This window comes from Chiloscyllium punctatum, chromosome 7 (assembly GCF_047496795.1).
Source record: "Chiloscyllium punctatum isolate Juve2018m chromosome 7, sChiPun1.3, whole genome shotgun sequence".
NCBI lineage: Eukaryota > Metazoa > Chordata > Chondrichthyes > Orectolobiformes > Hemiscylliidae > Chiloscyllium > Chiloscyllium punctatum.
In genome coordinates, this window is record NC_092745.1 from 69,235,370 (window position 1) to 69,258,647 (window position 23,278).

General features: G+C 40.1%; 1 protein-coding gene across 2 annotated transcripts in view; it reads right to left on the bottom strand.

Moving 5' to 3' along the window:
- Positions 1-8,479: 8,479 nt before the first annotated feature.
- The window catches only part of nuf2 (UF2 component of NDC80 kinetochore complex), a 36,529-nt gene continuing 21,730 nt past the window's right edge, over positions 8,480-23,278 (bottom strand). For both annotated transcript variants that reach the window (XM_072573924.1, XM_072573925.1), the window contains exons 10-14: positions 16,577-16,714; positions 15,366-15,509; positions 13,960-14,135; positions 13,235-13,370; positions 8,480-8,940 (exon numbers count right to left, since the gene is read on the bottom strand). In XM_072573924.1, coding sequence (XP_072430025.1) covers positions 8,809-8,940; positions 13,235-13,370; positions 13,960-14,135; positions 15,366-15,509; positions 16,577-16,714 — 726 coding nt within the window. In that variant the 3' untranslated portion in view covers positions 8,480-8,808. The remainder of the gene's footprint in view (positions 8,941-13,234; positions 13,371-13,959; positions 14,136-15,365; positions 15,510-16,576; positions 16,715-23,278) is intronic.

Here is a 23,278-nt window from a genome sequence, read left to right on the forward strand (position 1 = left end):
TTGCAGGCAGGAAAATGGAGTTTAGGCTATAATCAGATTAGGCACGATCTCACTGAATGGCAGGGCTGACTTGACACGTCAAGTTGCCTCCTCCTTTTCCTATTAAAAGTTAAAGTGAGTTGAATCCCATCCCCCATTTCAATATAAATTAGATATGTTCCTATTCCAGAGAATGAGAAACGAGCTCACCATGACTTTAATTTCCTTACTCCGGAATGTGAAGGTCATTGGCAACTTGCTATCCTCATTGAGTACAATTAAATCTGCATAGGCCGCAGATCGCAAATTAGCAATTGAACCATAGGACTGTGGTTATGATTTTTTTCACATTATCATCTTGCCATGTTTAAATAAAAATTAGAAGGCGAACCATAATTAACAGCTGCAGAGAACATGCCCTTGAGGCGCTTTTTAGTTGCTGCCCCAAGGGGTGTTAAGATGTTACATGACCAAATTTTAAAAAGGCTAACTTAATTTCAGGCTGAGAAAGGAAACAGTTTGTACATCAAGAAGTACTCATGCTGTTTTCATCAATTTTGATAGATTTCAAAAGCACTACAGACTATCTCATGCCACAGCCGGCAGCTTTGGGACACAATTTAGTCCAACACAAAGTAAGAGAACTCAGATTTGTTTTCAGTTCTTATTCATGGGATTCCGCATTGATTTCTATTAATTATGCCTCATGACTATGAATGCCATTGTGCACTTTTGTCAGATTACCTCAGGCTTTGAAGGAAGTAATAAGAAGCTTTAATGTGAAATAAGAAAAGAATACGTTCACATGAACATAATTACTTCAAGATCATAATTTTATCTTGTGCTCATATCATATTCATGAAAATCAAAGTTTGGTGCTTCATTTAATCACTTGATTACAATCCCAAACCCATTTATTCATGGACAAATTTGAATTCTATCTAATAGTCCATATGGCTTTGTATAAATAGTTTATTAAAACTTATAACTCACACCATCCAAGAAAAAAATGTTTGTCAGAATTTTTGAAAATGGCTTGTGAGCAGGACCAAAACCAAATTAGTGCATTGAGCACTTCATAATGCCATCAGTCTCTAATTTGTTAAGCCCCCCAATCTTTAACATAAGTTAAAATGTCAAAACCAATTTTATTATCCAGTTTCCTTCAACGTTGAGAACATTTCAAAAGAACTTAATGGGCTTAATAATGCTTTGAGAAATGCAAGTTCTTCTTTATCCCTTGTGACAATGCAGTGGACTTTCAGAATATAGTTTAAAATGGGAACAGTATATCAAGGATCACTTAAATTACCAGATATTGGCAACCTCAATCTTGAAATGAGGTCCCAGAAGTGAGCAGACCGATGGCATAACTGTGTGGAACTCAGGAGGGGCGGGGAGTGAGGTTTAAAGGAGCACTAAGAGTGGAGAGGTCCCAGAAGTGGACAGTTCAGTGATGGAGTTACAAGGGAGTCTGGAGCAGTGGCATTAAAAATAAATAAGTTGCAAGCGTGGAGAGGTCTCAGAGGCGGACAAACTGGTGACAACAGTGACTTTAAAAAAAGACTAATGAATGTGGACAGGTCCCAGAAACAAACAGGCCAGTAGTGGAGCTCCTTCAAACAAATTAAGTGTGATATCACCAAAAATTGGCAATTGATGCGTATTTCTCACTTGTTGTTTCTGACTGGATATTGAATTAGTTTAAGACTCCAAGTATAACTTATAAACTTCATGGATAATTAATATTTTAGAATTTCAAAACTAAATTCCTTTGCTTGATAGAATAACGGGCTCTAGCTGTTTCTCTAATCCATATTCTATTTTGTTATGACTGAGAAACTCTTGCTCATGATTTGCACTTCCTGCATTCTGTGAGAAATCCTAGATACTCCCTGGTAGTCTGGGTGGCCATGGGTGCAGGAGATGTTTCCAACAGTTTTACCATGAGATCCAGGATTTGGAAATTGAGTGGCAGCTGGAGGCACAGCTGTGCATTCATGACATTGAGAGGTTCGTGAATAATACATTTCAGGGCATAATCAGTCTGCATATTAAGGAGGTGCATGCAGAAGGAGAATGGGTAAACACCAGTCAGAAGGAGGGGACCAGACAGGCTACAAGCGAGTCCAATAACTCTTTTCTAAACCATTTCTAGACTATGGTAATGGTTCCTCAGTGGAGGTCAGCCAAAACCACAGCCATGGTACTATCGACCTGGAGAATAAAATAGATGAGCTGAGGACACAGATAGCCAGGTGGGAGTACAAAATAATTTCTATAATGTTTTGAAGAGGTGACAAAGTTGATTGATGGGGGGAAGGGATGTAGATGTCATATACATTGACTTCAGTAAGGCGTTTGATAAGGCAGGCTGATGGAGAAGGTGAAGTCGCATGGGGTCCAGGGTGTTCTAGCTAGATGGATAGAGAACTGGTTGGGCAGCAGGAGACAGATAGTAGTGGAAGGGAGCTTCTCAAAATGGAGACCTGTGACCAGTGGTGTCCCACAGGAATCTGTGCTGGGTTCACTGTTGTTTGTGATAAACATAAATGGTTGCTTCATTTGCAAGTTTGCAGATGACACTAAGATTGCTGGAGTAGCAGATAGTGAATGGCACTGTTAGAGAATACAGCGGAATATAAACAGATTGCAGACTTGGGCAGAGAAATAGCAGATGAAGTTCAATCCGGACAAACTCAAGGTGATGCATTTTGGAAGATGCAATTCCACAGCAAACTGAACAGTTAATGGAAAACTCCTGGGGAAAATTGATGTACAGAGAGATATGGGTATTCAGGTCCATTGTTCACTGAAGGTGGCAATGTAGGTCAGTACAGTGGTCAAGACATATGGCATGTTTTGCTTTCCTTCATCAGATTGGGTATTGAGTACAAGAGTTGGCAGGTCATGTCATAATTGTATAAGACTTTAGTTCAGCCACATTTGAAATACTGCATACAGTTCTGGTTGCCACATTAACAAAATGACATAGATGCTGCCTGGTTTGGAGGGTGCTAGCTATAGGGAGAGGTTGAGTAGATTAGGATTATTTTCATTGGAAAGAAGGCAGTTGAGGGGGGATCTGATTGAAGCCTACAAAATCATGAGAGGTGTAGACAGGATGGATAGTAAGAAACTTTTTCCCCAGAGCAGAGGACTCAATTACTAGGGGTCACAAGTTCAAAGAGAGGGGAAAAATTTAGGGAAGATATGAGTGGAAAGTTCTTAAATAGAGGGTGGTGGGTGCCTGGAATGCATTACCAGTGGAGGTGGTTGGGTTTGGAATGATAGCATCATTTAAGATGTGTCTAGACAGATACACTAATGGGCAGGGAGCAAAGGGATGCAGATCCTTAGAAACTAGATGGCAGATAAAGGATATGGATCAGTACAGGTTTGGAGGGCCAAAGGGCCTGTTCTCGTGCTGTAATGTTCTTTGTCCTTTATGACCGAGACTTGACTGAAAGATGGGCAGCTCAACATTCTTGTGTACAGAATACTCAGATGATATAGGGGTATGGAAGAGAAGGGAGGGAGCTTGCAATATTGATCAAGGAATAAATTATAGCAGTGAGGTGAGATGGTATATTAGAATGATAATGAAATGAAGCCACATGGACAAAAAATTTTAAAAGGGGACCAAGTGTGTATTATAGACACCTAAACATTAAGGGAAAAATTGGGGATTAAATATGTCATCAAATTTCACAGAAGTGCAAGATTAGTAAGGCAGTAATATTAGGGGATCTTTAAACACCCAAATTTTAACTGGAATAGTTTTAGAATGTGAGGTAGGGAGGAAGCAATGTTCTTAAACTACATCAGAGAGAATGTTTTTAGCCTGTACACAGAAAGCCTAACAAATGAGGGAGCAGTTCTGGATCTAATATTCAGAAAAGAGTCCAAGTAGGTGGAAAGCACATTGGTTGGGAAGTATTTTGGAGATAGTTACCATGACTTAAGTTAAATTTAAGATAGTTATGCAAAAGGATAAGGAATGGTCAAGAATAAAACCAAAATTAAATGGTGACCTCCCCCCACTGAAAGGTTAATTTTATTAAGGTATGGTTTGGCAGGGCTCAATTTCCATTTGCTCAAAAGGTGTTTCATAACATATCAAAACTAGTCAATTAGGTAAATAAAAATTCTTTCCAAAGGGAGTTTTTATTTTTAATTTACTCATGGGACATGCTGGCTGGCCCAGTATTTATTGCTTATGCCTAATCCCCTTCAGGTGATAGTGAGTTGCCTTTTTGAACTGTTACAGTCCATGTGCTACAGTCGACCCACAATGCTAAAGCAGGGGTAAGGACTGGAGATGTGCTTGATAAAATGATACGATTTGGCTCAAGTCAACTAGAAGTAGCTACTTGCAGATAAAATTGTGTCACAGCAGTAGGTGCAATTTAGGGAGGAGATAACAAAAGCAATGCCAATCAATTCCTGTAAAGGCACAGGGTGAGAACAAGATCGGAGAACTCGGGAGAGCAATGACCATGAAGATTAGCATTAATAATTTTAAAGAAGTGTAACTTCTGACAGACACAGAGGACTCAATATGGCACAGATGCTAAAGAAATATAAAATACTTAAGAACTGTATGAAACCCTGGAGTACTCATACAGTTCGAGTCACATTAGAGAGGATGCAGAGGAGGCTTACCAGGAAGTTGTCTGTGTTAGAGGATCTAAATTGTCTGGGAAATTACATAGGCAGAGGTTTGTTTTCCTTACAGCAGCAAAGGTTGAAAGGGGGATACTGCTAGAGGTGCATAAGATTATGGACTACATACAGAAAGCATGGAAAAGGAGGCAATGACCAATGGGCACAGATTTAAGGGAAGAGGTAAGCAAAGAGGAGAGTGGAGGAAGACATTTTTAACAGAGGGTGGTGGGAGTCTGGAATTTACTGTCTGAAATGATGATTCAGTCAGAAACTCTCAAAATATTTAGGCAGTATTTAGATATTCACTGGTATTGTCACTGCATCCAGGGCTTTGTGACAAGAGCTGGAAAATGAACTCAGTGGAATCAGGCTTTTATTGACCAGCAGCCTCTTTCTGGTCTGTAAATATCTGAGTTGACTTCCAATTGCTTTGTTCTCAGAGGAACAGAATTTGCATAAATGTTTTACTGCATTCACTAACCCAATTATTACAGTCATAGAGATGTACAGCATGGAAACAGATCCTTCCACCAACTCATCCATGCTGACCAGATATCATAAATTAATCTAGTGCCATTTGTCAGCATGTAGCCCATATCCTTCCAAACCCTTCAGATTCATTTATCCATCCATATGCCTTTTAAATGTTGTAATTGTAACAGTCTTCACCACTTCTTCTGGCAGCTCATTCCATACACGCACCACCTTTTGCATGAAAACGTTGCCCCCTAGGTCCCTTTTAAATCTTTCCCCTCTCACCCTAAACTTATATCCTGTAGTTCTGGACTCCCCCACCTCCGGGAAAAGTCCTTGTCTAACTATCCTATCCATGCCCCTCAATTTTGTAAACCTCTATAAAGGTCACTCCTCAGCCACTGACGCTCCAGGAAAAACAGCCCCAGCCTGTTCAGCCTCTCCATGTAGCTCAAATCCTTCAACACTGGCAACATCCTTGTAAATCTTTTCTGAACCCTTTCAAGTTTCACAAAATCCTTCTGATAGGAGGGAGACCAAAAGAGCACACAGTATTCCAAAACTGCCCAAACCAACGTCCTGTACAGACGCAGCATGACCTCCCAATTCCTACACTCCATGCTCTAACCAATAAAGGAAAGCATACTAAACGCCTTCTTCACTTATTTATTAACCCGAGACTTCACTTTCAAAGAACTACGAACCTGCACTCCAAGATCTCCTTGTTCAACAACACTTCCCAGAATCTTACCTTTAAGTGTACAAGTCCTGCCCTAATTTACCTTCCCAAAATACAGCACCTCATATTTATCTAAATTAAACTCCATCTGCCACTCATCAGCCCATTCGTCCATCTGATCAAGATCCTGTTGTCCTGAGGTAACCTTCTTCGCTGTCCACTACACCTCAATTTTGGTGTCATCTGCAAACTTACTAACTATACCTCCTATGTTTACACCTAAATCATTTATGCAAATGATGAAAAGCAGTGGACCAAGCACCGATCCTTATGGCATTCCACTGGTCACAGGCCTCCTGTCCGAAAGGCAACCATCCACCGCAACCCTGTCTTCTACCTTCAAGCCACTTCTGTATCCAAATGGCTAGTTCTTCCTGTATCCCATGTGATCTAATCGTGCTAACCAGACTACCATGAGCAGCCTTGTCAAAAGCCTCACTGAAGTCCATATAGATCACATCCACCACTCTGTTCTAATCAATCCTCTCATCTTCAAGAAACTCAATTCAGTGAGACATTATTTCCCTCACACAAAGTGTTGCTGACTATCCCTAAACAGTCCTTGCATTTCCAAATACATGTACGTCCTGTCCCTCAGGATTCCTTCCAACATCTTGCCCACCATCAATGTCAGACTCACTGGTCTATAGTTCCCTGGCTTGTCCTTACCACCCTTCTTAAAAAGTGGCACACGTTAGCCAACCTCCAGTCTTTTGGCACCTCACCTATTTTGGCACCTATTGATGATACAACTATCTCAGCAAGAGGCCCAGCAATCACTTTCCTACCTTCCCACAGTTCTAGGGTACACCCGATCAGGTCCTGGGGATTTATCCACCCTTGTGTGTGTGGTTGCCTTTTACATTTTTTTTAACTATTGCTCGTTATTGTCTGATCAACCTCTAGAGAGTGATGTTATGACCTCCCTCTGGAGCAGGTGGAACTTGAACATGGCCTCCTTGTTTGTATGTTTGTTCTTTACCACAAGTGCCTTCTTTTCTATTATTGCTGTACTATATACTTCCCAGCATACACAGAACACCAATCAATCATTTACTGCCTTATCTCCCTTTCTTTGTGAAACTTTTCATTGGGCCTATGGAATTCCTAAGTTTTCTTTTACTGACCCTTTTTTAAAAAAAAAGTACACAGAGTAACAGAAATTATTTTGGCTTCAGGACAGTGATTCGGAGATGGAGTGTGACAGACAGTACTGCAATGTCAGAGGTTAAGTTTGGAGGGCAATTGGAAGGGCTGCACTTTGGGAGAGGGACAAATGGGGGGAAATGAGAACCGGCTTGAGAGCAAGCAGGCAATTGGAAAATGAGTGCAAATACACTTATTTGATCAGCATGAGACTCTCAGACTAAGTGGGTGGAAATGAAGGCCACCAAGTATTTACAAGTGAGTAAACAAAAAAGACAGTTAATATATAACAAGGTTAGGTTGGCATCAGGAAGGGAAATGAAAAGCCAAGCATCAACACACTGACCTACATGGAATGGCTTCTGCCAATCCTTTCCCCACTATTAATTTGCTCTTCTGAAATAATGGGGTATTTAACTGGGATTGTACACGGAGTTTTTATTCCCAGCAAAGCAGTACAAGGGTATGTGTTCACTTATTTGCACAATATTGTTAGGTATTTGTTGTGTCACTTGATATTGCAAGTCACTTTTGAGATCTAAGGCAGCAGGGGACTCAGGTATATTGTGTCAAACTGTTCTGTCGACCAGAGCGCTCAGTCACAGAAAAATAAAAGAAATCCTGGAGACTCTGAACTTTGTTTTGAGACAAACTCCAGTCTTTCCAAAGTCTGGGGTAAACCTGCCAGATGCTGAGCTTTATTGTGCCAGGTAGGGAGCAAATGAAGCTTTTAAGAGATTAACACTGAGAAATGTACTAACTATTTATTATGCTGAGCAGAATGTATGAATTAAGATTAGACATTCATGGCAGAGACAACTTTGGAAAACGTATGGGGATTGTACACTAATTTTGTTTCACCACTGTTATAAAACATCCCAAGATGCTTCCTAGCATTAAACATGCTGTATAAACAAAAGTTACGATTTCGGAGTAAACGTTTGACCACAGTGCAGCAAAGTATGGCTCTAGTTCAGATTTTGCAAAAACAACAATGAAAGACAGGAGAAAGTATTGTGAAGACTTTCAGGATGTTACCAGAATTGAAAAACTTATTCCATAAGAGTAAGTTGTGAAGGCAATTGCTTATGCTTCCCACTCTCAAAAGAAATTCACAGAGAGCCTTAAAAAAAAGCCTTAAAAATTACAAAAGGAACTGATGGTGAAAAACTACTTTCATCTGTGGGACAGTTCCAAAAATAGACCATAAAAATAACTAGCAAATAAATAATTTGTGTACTGTAACTTTTTTCAGCAGAGTAAATGGAGAACTTGCTTGCCACAAGCAATGATAAAAGCAGATAATGGGGATGATAATAGTATTTGCAAGGTGGCTCGTTGCATAGAAAAAAGAAAAAAAACGTGGGTGGGTGGCACAGAGAAAAAGTGCAATCTTTAATATTTCCTGCTGAGATTTGAAAGTGAATAAGAATTAATTCAGTTCTCAGAATAAAGGACACAAATAGCAAATCATTTTCTGGAATATACATCCTTTCTTTTACCATGGGTGAGAGTGTTTCAAAGCAAGTTGATAGCATCTTAACAATGATATAGTTATTAACTTCAGTGCAGCTCATTTAAAAATGTACATTATGCATTGTAAGAAATTATGTTTTCCTCAGTACTTTTTAATAAAGCTACATATAAAATAGTTCAAACAGTGACAAACATACTAGCTTAGACTCAAAAACAACGTAAAACGCTTAAGAATAATTGTCTTTTGTTAAGAAAAAAAGCTGACAGGGGAAGGATTACCAAGATCAGAGATCTACAAGGATTTGAAGTGAACTGTAGTTTAGGTTTCAAATTCTTTCACTCATGGCTTTCTCAAGTTCTGCCATTTGTTTATGTCCTTCAAATGTAGCCTTCTGTGTCACGACAGCCAACCGTTCATGATATTGTTCCAGATCAGCCAGCAGCTTGGAGTACAGATTCTGTTAGTAGATAAATCAAGAATACAATTCAAATTTAATCCAATTACTGTGCATCATCTTTCCCTTCAGAATATTCTTCTGTTACTCATTTCATTGCATTGCATTAGTTAGGGTCAGGAAGATGAGTGAGGTGGCATGTATTTTTCTCTCTATCACCACCACCACCACGAACACCTCCTCCTCAGCTGCTGCCGCAACCACCACACTCCCCCTCCCCCCACCACCACCTGAACCCAACCCACCCCACCCAAAACCTCAACACTTCTTTCACAAGATGAGGGTATTTTTGGTGGGGTCAGCATTAATGCCCATCCTCAATTGCCCTGGAGAAGGTGATGGCAACTATATTTTTTTCGAATGACTATAATTATGAAAGTAGGTACATCACAATGCTGTGAGGAAGTGCATTCCAAGATTTTGACCCAGAAACAGAGAAGGAATGATGACATAGTTCCAAGTCAGGATTTTGTGAGAAAATGAGGGGTTTTGCAGGTGACATTATTGCAGAGAATTTGCTGCTCTTTCTTCCATGTAATAGAGATCACAGATTAGGTAGCTTTAACTAAAGGAATTTTGGAGTTTCTGCAGTGAATGTTATAGATGGCACACATTACCACACTGAGTGGAGGGCATGAATGTTGAAGATAGTGGACGGGTAGAGCTTCTTGAATGTTATTGGAGCTGCATTCATCCAGGCAAGTAGGAGTATTTCATTAAGCTCCTACCGTGCCTGTAGATAGTGAACAGACTTTGAGGAGTCAGGCAATGATTTACTGCCACAAAATTCTTAGCTTCTGATCTACTTTTCTGTTCAGTTTTTATTAATCTAATCCAGTTCAGTTTCTGAATGGTAGTCTCCAAGAAGCTGTAATGAAGGTTGCTATCAGTAATGACAATGCCATTGAATGTCAAGGGAGATGGTTAGATTCTCTCTTGCTGGAGATGGTCACTGCCTAGCAGTTATGTGCCACAAAATGTTACTGGACATAACAGCCCAAATCGGAATGCTGCACTTGGACACAGACTGCTTCATTGTCTGATAAATAGCAAGTGATGCAATTCTCGACAAACATTCCCACTTCTGATGTCATGATGGAGGGAAGGCCAGCTTGATGAAGTGGCTGAAGATGGCTGGGCCCAGGACACCATTGAGGAACACCTTCAGAGATGACTTAGAACCAGGATGAATGACCTCCAACACAAACATCTCTCTTTGTATGAAGCATAACTCCAAGCAATAGAGAGTTTTTGCCCTTACTTGCATTGACTCCTGCTTATCTAGAACTCATTCATGCCACACTTAGTCAAATGTTGCCTTGATGTCACTTGTGTAGCAGAGAGACTTAGGAGCGAAATTCTGGAGCAGAAGGGCTCAGCACTGAAGATATAGATATCAATGAGGAAGCAATTGAAAGCCAATACTCAAACAACCAGAATTTGAACAATATATATTTGAGGATTAAGGCCAGTGAAGAGTCTATGTGGCACAAAAGCCTCTTTCTGGTCTGAAATGATTGTACACTAAACCACGTTTGTAAAATTGAAAGAAATACCATTTTAAAGAAATGTGTTCAAAATAAAAGTATGAATAACTCACTCCTGTTGAAAATGATGGGCCTCAATTTTTTTAGCGTAGCTCAATTTGTACTTTTAGTTCATAATTTGGTTCACAAATATTAGAGCTTCCAGCTAAAATTAAAAAAAACCAAAGTTTGACAGAGTTTATGTTTTGGATAATGTTGACAGCTTTCCTAATAAGAGTTAACTCTTGAAGATCATTTCAAGCAGATTAAATGATGCATTTAGAGAAAGTGCAAAACTTGACCTACTCTTGGGAAGTAAAGCAGGGCAGGTGACTGAGGTGTCAGTGGGGGAGCACTTTGGGGCCAGCGACCATAATTCTATTTGTTTTAAAATAGTGATGGAAAAGAATAGACCAGATCTAAAAGTTGAAGTTCTAAATTGGAGAAAGGCCAATGTTGACTGTATTAGGCAAGAACTTTCGAAAGCTGATTGGGGGCAGATGTTCGCAGGTAAAGGGATGGCTGGAAAGTGAGAAGCCTTCAGAAAGGAGATAATGAGAATCCAGAGAAAGTATATTCCTGTTAGGGTAAAAGGAAAAGCAGGTAGGTATAGGGAATGTGGGATGACTAAACAAATTGAGGGTTTGGTTCAGAAAAAGAAGGAAGCATTTGTCAGGTATAGATAGGATAGATTGAGTGAATCCTTAGAAAAGTATAAAGGCAGTAGGAGTATACTTAAGAGGGAAATCAGGAGGGCAAAACGGGGACATGAGATAGCTTTGGCAACTATAATTAAGGAGAATCCAAAGGGTTTTTACAAATATATTACGGACAAAATGGTAACTAGGGAGAGAATAGGGCCCCTCAAAGATCAGCAAGGCGGCCTTCGTGTGGAGCCACAGAAAATGGGGGAGATACTAAATGAATATTTTGCATCAGTATTTACTGTGGAAAAGGATATGGAAGATATAACCTGTAGGGAAATAGATGGTGACATCTTGCAAAATGTCCAGATTACAGAGGAGGAAGTCCTAGATCTCTAGAAACGGTTAAAAGTGGATAAATCCCCAGGACCTGATCAGGTGTACTCGAGAACTCTGTGGGAAGCTAGAGAAGTGAGAGCTGGGCCTCTTGCTGAGATATTTGTATCATCGATAGTCACAGGTGAGGTGCCGGAAGACTGGAGGTTGGCAAACATGGTGCCACTGTTTAAGAAGGACGGAAAAGACAAGCCAGGGAACTATAGACTAGTGAGCCTGACCTCAGTGTTGGGCAAGCTGTTGGAGGGAATCTTGAGGGACAGGATGTATTTGGAAAGGCAAGGACTGATTCGGGATAGTCAACATGGTTTTGTGCGCGGGAAATCATGTCTCACAAACTTGATTGAGGTTTTTGAAGAAGTAACAAAAGAGATTGATGAGGGCAGAGCAGTAGATGTGATCTATATGGACTTCAGTAAGACGTTCGACAAGGTTCCCCATAGGAGACTGATTAGCAAGGTTAGATCTCATGGACCACAAGGAGAACTAGCCATTTGGATACAGAACTGGCTCAAAAGGTAGAAGACAGAGGGTGGTGGTGGTGGAGGATTGTTTTTACGACTGGAGGCCTGTGACCAATGGAGTGCCACAAGGATTGGTGCTGGGCCCTCTACTTTTTGTCATTTACATAAATGATTTGGATGCGAGCATAAGAGGTATAGTTTGTAAGTTTGCAGATGACACCAAAATCGGAGGTGAAGTGGAGAGCGAAGAGGGTTACCTCAGATTACAACAGGACCTGGACCAGATGGGCCAATGGGCTGAGAAGTGGCAGATGGAGTTTAATTCAGATAAATGCAAGGTACTGCATTGTGGGAAAGCAAATCTTAGCAGGACTTATACACTTAATGGTAAGGTCCTAGGGAATGTTGCTGAACAAAGAGACCTTGGAGTGCAGGTTCATAGCTCCTTGAAAGTGAAGTTGCAGGTAGATAGGATAGTGAAGAAAGCGTTTGGTATGCTTTCCTTTATTGGTCAGAGTATTGAGTACAGGGGTTAGGAGGTCATGTTGCGGCTGTAAAGGACATTGGTTAGGCCACTGTTGGAATATTGTCTGCAATTCTGGTCTCCTTCCTACTGGAAAGATGTTGTGAAACTTGAAAGGGTTCAGAAAAGATTTACAAGGATGTTGCCGGGATTGGAGGATCTGAGCTACAGGGAGAGGCTCAACAGGCTGGGGCTGTTTTCCCTGGAATGTTGGAGGCTGAGGGGTGACCTAATAGAGGTTTACAAAATTATGAAGGGCATGGATAGGATAAATAGACAACATTGAAGAGGCATTTAGATGGGTACATGAATAGGAACGGTTTGGAGGGATATGGTCCTTGTGCTAGCAGGTGGGACTAGATTAGGTTGGGATATCTGGTCGGAATGAGCAGGTTAGACCGAAGGGTCTGTTTCCATGCTGTACATCTCTATGACTCTATCATTCTTCAAGATTACATTAAATCCAATGTACTTCTGACACCCCAAAGTAGGAAAGACAAAGACAACTCTAATCCCTATAATAGGGGCAGATATTTTGGGCAATATGCATTGCTTCCTTCCTGCATTATATAATATTGCCCTCAAATGGCCAATTGCCATTTCAATTCAGAAAGATTAAGCAAGTAAATCAATGTCTTCATATAATGCAAAGCACTGCTGATTCAGAGGTGTAAACATCTTTAAAACAGAAGCTTTATCTTTGTATGATGTTTACGGCTGGTTCATCACAGTGCTATGACATACCTGACATTCTGATTCATCTTTAGCACAGCTGTCTTGCAATGTTTGGCTTTTCGTCAGATATTGTTGACGTTCACTAGTAATTTGTGCAATCTTCTCAGACACCTCCTGGCTTCGCTGCTTAAACATATCAAACTCCCTATTAAAAGCAACAACAAAAGAATTGAATTCTACGTTACAGTATTTTTTCAAACAAAAAAATAAATATACATTCTTTAATTACCCAGAAGTTTGGTTTACAAGATGAACAGACAGAATATGCCCTCCCATTGGGATGAACAACAGCTACAATAAAGCTCCAACTCAAGTTTACAGATTGTGTTCTGGACAGCCAGGACTTCAGGTATCGACTGAAAGCACAAGACTGATGTCAAGTGCACCAAACACAAACAGGTACAGGTCAAAAAAATCAGTTTCCATACTTGAATAAAAAAAAATTCTCATTCTGACTAGACTCAAGAACCTTTCTATGTGAACAATGCATCAATATATTTGTGCAAATCGATAACCAAATGTTCAGTGACAAGTTAAAGATGAAAACTGACAGAATAAGAAGATGTCAAAGAGTTTTATTTTCTCAATTGCTGTATAGATTGATAAAGCATAATTTTCATTCTGAGTATTGTGACCATTCTGTCAAGATTAATTGAGTTTTGAAAACTATGGCCTAGAATTATCTCCAATCCCAATTCAAAAATCTAAAATACTCAGTCATTAAGTTGACATACGTGGCTACTGAATCAAGGTCGTGCTCCCTAGCTTCTTGTTTCTTATGCCTCTGCATCTGTAGCTTATCCTGTTTTTCAAGCTTTGAGCTCAGAATCCTTTTCAATCGAGTTTCTTCTGTCTGTATGTTTTTCAGTTCCATTTGCTTTCTCTCTAGTTCATTTTCTTCATTCCAAATCTGTAGAAGAGTCAAAGGAAAAATGTAGCCCTGTATATTAGTTGCTTTCACTTTGAGTGATGAAAGCGCAGAAACTTTATTAGCTCTAATTGAAGTGAACAAATTAGTAGACTGTTATAAGTTCTAAAAGTATATCAAAAAAGTAGCTTTCATATACAGTCTTAGGTTTAATGAAGAATTTTCACAAGGAAGCCCATGAATAAACAGTAACCTAGCAAGAGAGGAACCAGAAAGTACCTTGGCTCTTTGAGCCATTACGATCGGCAAATTCTCCTGGCAACCTCCAAGAGTATTATTTGAAGACAGCTCCATTTTTAAATGTGCAAAATCTCAATAAGATCTCAGAAAAATGGCCAATTGTGGGCTACACAGATTAGAAAATAATATGGAGGCTTTAGTGCAGGTCTAATGAAGATTCACTATCAGGTATGAATGAATCTTCAGTCAAGCCTGAAATATTCACACCTTTTCAATTAGAACAATGCCTATTAAAAGTAACATGATGGAAATATTTAAGATTATGAAACCATTGGCCAAACAGATAAAGCAAATGTTTCCAGTACTTATGGAGCCGAGAACAAAAACAAATACAACAAATTTAGAACAGTAGGCACAAGAAATACCTTCAGAATTGCCCTTACGTGCTTAAACTAAGCACTTACTTGAATCTGCTATTTGCTTCAACTACATCGAGGTAGCAAATACCACATTCTCAGGTGAAAGGCGTTTCTCCCAAACACCCTTTTGGACATAGTGGTGACAATTTAACATTAATAGGTCCCTGGTTTTCGACTCTGCTTCAAACAGAAATATATTCTCTAAATCTAACCCATAAATTCATTCATAAAACATTTTGAAAATCAGTCCGCAGACTACCCTTAAAGAGACAATCCCCCAGCCATTATTGTTCTCACCAATAGTTCCAATCTATCGGTTCTACTTTCATCCTTGCAATTTCTCCTGCACTTCTAGATCCATTCAATAGAGTCCAGAACTGTGCGTAATTGTACATAATAAAAACTTGTATACCTGTCTCTCAAAAAAACTTTATAATCACTCAAATCCAAAGCTCACCAACTTTAAACTGGAGAAAACCTGTCTACCTATACGCTCAACAGCACAATTTTTACACAATTTGAATACAATTGTAAAGTCATTCAGGATTAGCAAAAGCTTTTTAAAATATTATATTGCATAAATATTTTGCTAAACTTAGTGGAATATATTTACCTCAGTATTTGTGCTGCTTATAAGGTCAGAGCCAGTCTGGCATTGTTGCAGTAAACTGCAGTAAGTTTCCAGTTCTTTGTTTTGGAAATTGGTAAGACTTGCCAACTTGTCCTGAAGTTCCATTGTTCTATCATTTTTCTTTTGCTATCAAATACACACAAAACTGAATTACAATGTGCTAAATTAGCTACCTCTACACAAGACAGATCTGCTGGTAATGCCCTTGCCGAGTGTTTGCTGACATTATTCAGGACGCAGGAATAATGAAAACCTGCAGGACAAGAGATACAAAGGTGGACAACATATAATTCAGATTCCATTTTGTTCATCCTAAATAGTGCAACATATAAATTTAGACACTAAAAGAACTAAGCAATGATGGGGCACGGATAGGATAAATAGACAAAATCTTTTCCCTGGGGGTGGGAGAGTCCAGAAATTAGAGGGCATAGGTTTAGGGTGAGAGGGGAAAGATATAAAAGAGACCTAAGGGGCAACTTTTTCACACAGAGGGTGGTACGTGTATGGAATGAGCTGCCAGAGGAAGTGGTGGAATCTGGTACAATTGCAACATTTAAGAGGTATTTGGATGGGTATTTGAACAGGAAAGGTTTGGAGGGATAGAGGCCGGGTGCTGCCAGATGGGTCTAGATTGGATGGGCTATCTGGTTGGCATGGACCGAAGGGTAATTTTTCCATGCTGTACATCGCTATGACTCTATGTTACTACATGTCCAGGAATCATGACTTTAATCAAGTCGTAATCATCTGTAACTCTATTATTTTTATCTGCTAATAAAAAGGTACTCTTTGTATTGTTTTCCATTCCAGATATGTGCTAGTTAATAACTGTCAATGCCTTAATTTCAAATACTGAAAGCATAGAAATGGGCCTATTTGGAAACAAATACACATATTTCCAACCCAAAACATTGCCAAGATTATCAAAATGTAACCTAACTCTTCAGGAAAATTTTAAGTTTTGGTCTAATTCAAAAGCAAAGCTGCAAGTTGAAGAAGTATTTAATAAAAAGGGTAAAAAAACATACACACACCAATAGCACAAACCCTGTTTTAAAAGTGGGATGTTTCATCTCAAACACTATCATAATATTCTCATAAAGCATGCATTATCCTCGTTCAAAGACTGACAAAACATCCATGGGATTGATGGTGGGGGAGACACAAAAGAGAGTAGAAAGAAAGTTTACCATGGCTTCCTTTTTCTTTTCTACTGTGTCTCTCATTGACTGTATTTCACTGTTCAGTTGTTCTGGGCATTCCACAATCAAAGGTCTGAGCTTTGCTTGGAGTTCTTTTGCATTGGCTATGTCCAATTTTAGTTGACCCTATTATAAACAGATTAAAATTAGATTAGGGACAAGACAAAAAAAAACAGGATTTACAAGTCTTTTTGAATTACCAAAATGCTGATGCTATAACAATCCAGAATTCTGCCGATTTAATATTTGATTTAATATCTGCAAAAGGACACAAAGCATTTCAAATAAGAGGCAAGTACACCCTTACAATTTTTAATATACAAACCAAATGTAAAGCTAATTAATTAGACAATAATAAAGACTTCCAACTGTTAACACACAAGATAAACTTAAAAACTTGTCACATGTTTTCACATGCAAGTGCCTGTCCATTCTCCTTGTACACAAGTAACAAAACAAAAGAACGTATGAGGCAAAAAGCAGGTAACGATACGCTGATTACCCTTATATCTATGTTTGCAAAATGGTGGACTAATTAAGGAGATAATAGCAGCACATGTGGAAAATCATAATACAGTCAAGCAGATTTCGCATGGTTTCATGAAAGGGAAATTGTATCTGATTAACTTGTCAGAATTTTTCTCGGAAATCTCAACCAGAATAGATAGAAGGGAAACAGTAAATGTGTTATATTGGGACTTCCAGAAGTCATTTGACAAAGTACCGCACAAAAGGTTAAGTTATAAGATAAGAGCCATTGGAGGTCACAGTTAATACAGTGAAGGTGTTACATCTGAGTGCACACAGTATAAGGAATAAGGTTAATGAGCTTGTGGCACAAATTGAAATTGGCAGGTATGAAGTGGTGGGCATCACAAGGGGATCAGGACTGGGAGCTGAATATTCAAGGACATACATCTTATTGAAAAGATAAACAAGTGGGCAGAGGGGGTGGGGTTGTATTATTAGTAAGAAATTAAATTAAATCAATAATAAGAAACAAAGTAGGATCAAATGGTGTAGAATCTGTGTGGATAGAATTGAGGCACTGCAAAGGAAACAAAAAACAAAGTTAGAGTTATATATAGGCCTCCAAACAACAGTCAGGAACGGAGGCACAAGACACGCCAGGAGATAGAGATGATGTGTAGGAAAGGCAAAGTTACAGTGATCGTGTAGGATTGCAATATCCAGGTGGACTGGGAAAAACCGGTTGGTAGCGATTGCAAGAAAAGGAATTTGTGGAATGTCTACCAGCTTATGGTGGAACCCACTAGGGAACAGGCAATACTGGATTTGATATTGTACAATTAGATTAGATTAGATTAGATTACTTACAGTGTGGAAACAGGCCCTTCGGCCCAACAAGTCCACACCGACCCGCCGAAGCGTAACCCACCCAGACCCATTCCCCTACATTTACCCCTTCACCTAACACTACGGGCAATTTAGCATGGCCAATTCGCCTAACCTGCACATTTTTGGATTGTGGGAGGAAACCGGAGCACCCGGAGGAAACCCACACAGACATGGGGAGAATGTGCAAACTCCACACAGTCCTGACGGAGGCGTGAATTGAATCCAGGTCTCTGGCGCTATGAGGCAACAGTGTTAACCCCTGTGCCACCGTGCCGCCCACGAATTAGGTAGACTTGATAAGGGAGCTTAAAAGGTGAAGGAACCCTTAAAAGGCAGTAATCACAATATGATGGAATTTACTTTCCAATTTGAAAGAGAGAAGATAGAATCAGAGGTAATGGTATTATAGTTGAATAAAGGCAACGACAGAGGCATTAGCTGGTAGAATTGATAAAGAGAGGAGCCTAGTGGAAAACACAATGGAACAGCAGCAGGAGTTTCTGGGAGTAATTCAAGAGACACAAAGGAGATTCACCTCAAGGGAAAAGAAGCATAGTACAGTGAGGATGAGGCAACCATGGCTGACCAGGGAAGTCAGGGATAGCATAAAAGCAAAAGAGAAAGCATACAATGTGGCGAAGGGCAGTGGGAAACCAGAGGATTGGGAAGCTTACAACAACCAAAAGAGTGCCACAATAAAAAAAAATGAGGATGGAGAAGATTAAATAGGAGGGTAAGCTAGCCAGTAATATAAAGGAAGACTGTAAGAGTTTTTTTAGATACATAATGAGGAAAAGAGAGGCAAAAGTGGACATTGAGCTGCTACAAAATGACGTTGGAGAGATAGTAGTGGGGAACAAGGAAGTGGCTGAGGAATTGAATAATTACTTCACATCAGTCTTCAAGGTGGAAAACACAAGTAATATCCCAAAAATTCAAGAGAGAGTGAGGGGGCAGAGCTGAGTATGGTGGTCATCACCAAGGAGGAGAAGGTGTTAGAAAAGCTGAATGGCCTGAAGTTGGATAAATAACCTGGAACAGATGGATTACACCACAGAGATCTAAGCGAGATAGCTGAAGAGATAGTGGAGGCATTGGTAGTGATCTTTCAGAAATAGCTAAAATCATGTTCAGTCCTAGGGAACTAGAAAATTGCTAACTTAACACCCCTGTTTAAAAATTGAGCAAGGCAAATGATAGAAAATTACAGATCAATTAGCCTAACCTTGGTCGTAGGTAGGATTCTGGAATCCATTATGAAAGATGAGATTCCTGAATACTTGGAAGTGTATGGTAAAATAGGGCAAAGTCAGTACGATTTCATCAAGGGCAGATCATGCCTGACAAATCTGCTAGAATTCTTTGAGGACATAAAGAGCAGGTTAGACCAAGGAGAGCCAGTGGATGTTATCTACCTGGACATCAAGAAGGGCTTTGACAAGGTGCCGCACAGGAGAATACTGAGTAAGAGAAGGGCCCATGGTTTTGGAGGTAAGGTGCTAACATGGATAGAAGCTTGGCTGTTTGGCAGAAAGTGGGGATAAAAGGTTCTTTCTCAGGATGGCAGCCAGTGACAAGTGGTGTTCTGCAAGGGTCAGTGTTGGGACCGCAACTTTTCACTTTATATTTTAACGATCTCGATGAAGGAACTGAGGACATTCTGGGCAAGTTTGCAGATGATACAAAAATAGGTAGAAGGACAGGTAGCATTGAGGAGGTGGGGAAGCTGCAGAAGGATTTAGACAGGTTAGGAGAGTGGACAAAGAAGTGGCAGATGGAGTACAAGATTGGAAAGTGTGAGGTCATGTGAGAAAGAAGAGAGACATGCACTATTTTCTAAATGGGAAGAAAATTCAGAAGTTTGAAGTACAAAAAGACTTGGGAGTTTTCGTCCAGAATTCTCTCAAGGTAAACTTGCAGGTTGAGTTAGTAGTTAGGAAGGCAAATGCAATAATGGCTTTTATTTTCAGAGGATTTGAATATAAAAGCAGGGATATAATTCGGGGGCTCTGGTCAGACCATATTTGGAGTATTGTGCGCAGTTTTGGGCCCTATATCTCAGGAAGGAAGTACTGGCCCTAAAGCAAGCGTGTTCAGAGGAGTTTCACAATAATAATCCCAGCAATGAAAGGCTTAACATATGAGGAATGTTTGAGGACTCTGGGTCTATATGGCATGGAATTTAGAAGGATGAGGGGGGTAATGGGCAGCACGGTGGCTCAGTGGTTAGCACTGCAGCCTCAAAACGCCAGGGACCCGGGTTTGATTCTAGCCTCGGGTCACTGTCGGTGTGGAATTTGCACATTCCACGTGTCTGCGTGGGTTTCCTCCCACAATCCAAAGATTTGCAGATTAGGAGGATTGGCCATGCTAAATTACCCATAGTGTTGGGTGCATTAGTCAGGGGAAATGGAGAGAGGTAAGGGAATGGGTCTGAGTGGGTTACTACGGAGGATCGATGTGGACTTGCTGGGCTGAATGGCCTGTTTCCACACTGTAGGGATTCTAAGTAAAATCTAATTAAGATTACAGAAAAATTATGGGCCTGGACAGTGTGGATATTGTGAAGATGTTGCCATTAGGAGGAGAGACAAGGACCAAAAGACACTGCCTTAGTAAACTAAAGACCTTTTAGAATGGAGACTAGGAGAAAGTTCTTCAGCCAGAGAGTGGTGAATCTATGCAATTCAATGCCACAGAAGACTGTGGAGGCCAAGCCATTGAGTATATTTAAGATGGAGATAGATAGGTTCTTGATTATCAAGGGGATCAAGGGTTATGGAGAGAAACCGGGAGAATGGCATTGAGAAACTTTGCAGCCATGTCTGAATGACAGAGCAGATTCGATGAGCTGAACAGCCTAATTTCTGCTCCTATGTCTTGTGGTCTTATATATGAAGATAAATACCAAATTGGCTAATAGGCAGGAAACAGTAAATGGGGATAAGAGATTCTTTTCCAGGTTGGAAACCTATTGCCACCAGGGCTCCACAAGGGTCAGTGCTAGCACAGCTACTGTTTACAATAAGTATTAGTGACTTGGAGGAATGAAACAAGTGTACTATAACTAAATGTGCAGACAGCACAAAAATAGGTGGATACGCAACTTGTGGTAGGGATGCAAATATGTATACTACAATCCAATCTACTCTATAAGTCTACTCTTGATCATCAGTAAAGTGATGGAAGGTGTTATTTACAAGGCTATCAAGCACCTCCTACTCAGAAATAACCTGATACTCAGTTTGGTTCTGCCACAGACACTCAGCTCCTGACCTTATTACAGTTTTGGTTCAAACATGTGAAAAACAGCTAAATTCCAGAGGTGAAGTGACTGTGACAACCGTTGATGTCAAGGCTGCATTCAACCAAGAATGGCATCAAGGAGCCCTAGCAAAACTGGAATCAATGTATATTGGGGGAACTCTACGCTGTTGGAGTCACGCTTGACACAGGAAGATGCTGTGGTTGTTGGAGGTCAGTCATCTCGGCCCTAGGGCATCTTTGCAGGAATTCCTCAGGTAGTATCTTAAGCCCAACCACCTTCAGCTGCTTAATGACCTTCGCTCTCTTATAAAAGGTCAGAAGTGGGGTTGTTCATGATGATTGCATAATGTTCATCATCACTTGCAACTCCTCAGACACTGAGGTAGTCCATCTTCAAATGGACGATCGAGACAATATCCAGGCTTAGGCTAACGATTGGCAATTATCATTTGCACCAAACAAATGCCAGGAATGACCATTTCCAATAAGAGACAAGCCAACTAAAGCCACTTAACATTCAATGGTGCTACCATTACTGAATTCTCGACTATGAACATTGTTGGAGTTACAACTGACCAGAAACTAAACTGGACCAGGCACATAAATACAGTGGCTACAAAAGCAGGTCAGAGGTTAAGAATACTCCACTGGGAAACTCACCTCCCAACTCCCAAAACCTTTCCACCATCTAGAAGACACAATTCAGGAATGTGATGGAATACTCCAGACTTGTGTGGATTGGTGCAGCTTCAACACCATCTAGGACAATGCAGCCCATTTGATTTGCACTACATCCACAAGCATCCAGTCCCTCCACCACTTCACTCAGTAATAGCAATATGTACTGCAGAAATTCACCAAAGATTCTTAGATAACACATTCCATACCCATGACTACTTCTATCTAGAAGGACAAGGCAGCAGCTACATGAGAACATAACTATCCAAATTCCTGTTCAAGCCACTCACCATCCTAACTTTGAAATAAATCACTGCTCCTTTACTGACACGCCATCAAGTTGCCTTGCTAAGAGCATTGTGGGTGAATGCGTCACAACAGGGATCATCACTTTCTGAACAGCAATAAATACTGGACAGCCACATGTTCACGTCTCACAAGTGAATTAAATCAAAACTCCGTAGAGGTATTGATAGGTTAAGTAGGTGGGCAAAAATTTGGCAAATGGTGTATAATGTGGGGAAATGCAAAGTTGTTCATTTTGGAAGGGAGAACAAAGAATAGAATAGAGGAAATAAAGAAATACAGTAAAAATCTGCAACACAAGCACAATTGGGCGTATTTGTACACACAAAAAAAGAAAGCTAGCACACAGATCCACCAGGTGATCAGGGCAGCTAATGAAAAGTTGGCTCTTATTTCAAGAGGGCTGGAGTACAAGAATACAGTTGTCTTACTGTAACTGGATACAATGCTGTTAAGATCACATCTGGAGAACTGAGAGCAGCTTTGGTCTTCTTATTTAAGGAAGGATATTATTTCACCGGAGAGAGTTCAGAGAATGTTCACTAAGATGATCCCTGGTATGGAGGACTTATGAGCAAAGTTTAGGACTCTACTTATTGGAGGTTTGAAGGATAAAAAGTGATCGCACAGAAATGTACAGAATTCTTAAGGAGTTGACAGAGTGAATGCTAAGAGGAAGTTTTCCTTATGGGAGAGTCTAGGACCAGAGGACATTGTGTCATAATAAAAGGTCACAAATTTACACCTAAGATAAAGACGTATTTTTTTCTTTCAGATGGTTGCGTCTCTTTGAAACTTTTAGCCAGAGAGAGCTGTGTTTCTTTAAGGCTGAAAAAGATAATCGATCAGTTGGGGAATCAAGAGTTACAGAGAAAGGGCAGAACAGTGGATGTTAGGAATGTCAAATCAGTGTTAATCCTATTGAATGGCAGAGCAGGCTAGAAAGGGACCGAACAGCCTACTCTTGTTTCTATTCCTTGTCGTTTTATTGTGGTCATCAGTACCATCATAGCAGATATGTTGCCATTTTCTTTAAAGTGGTTGTTCAGCTTCTCCTACAGATAATGATTCACATTTGAC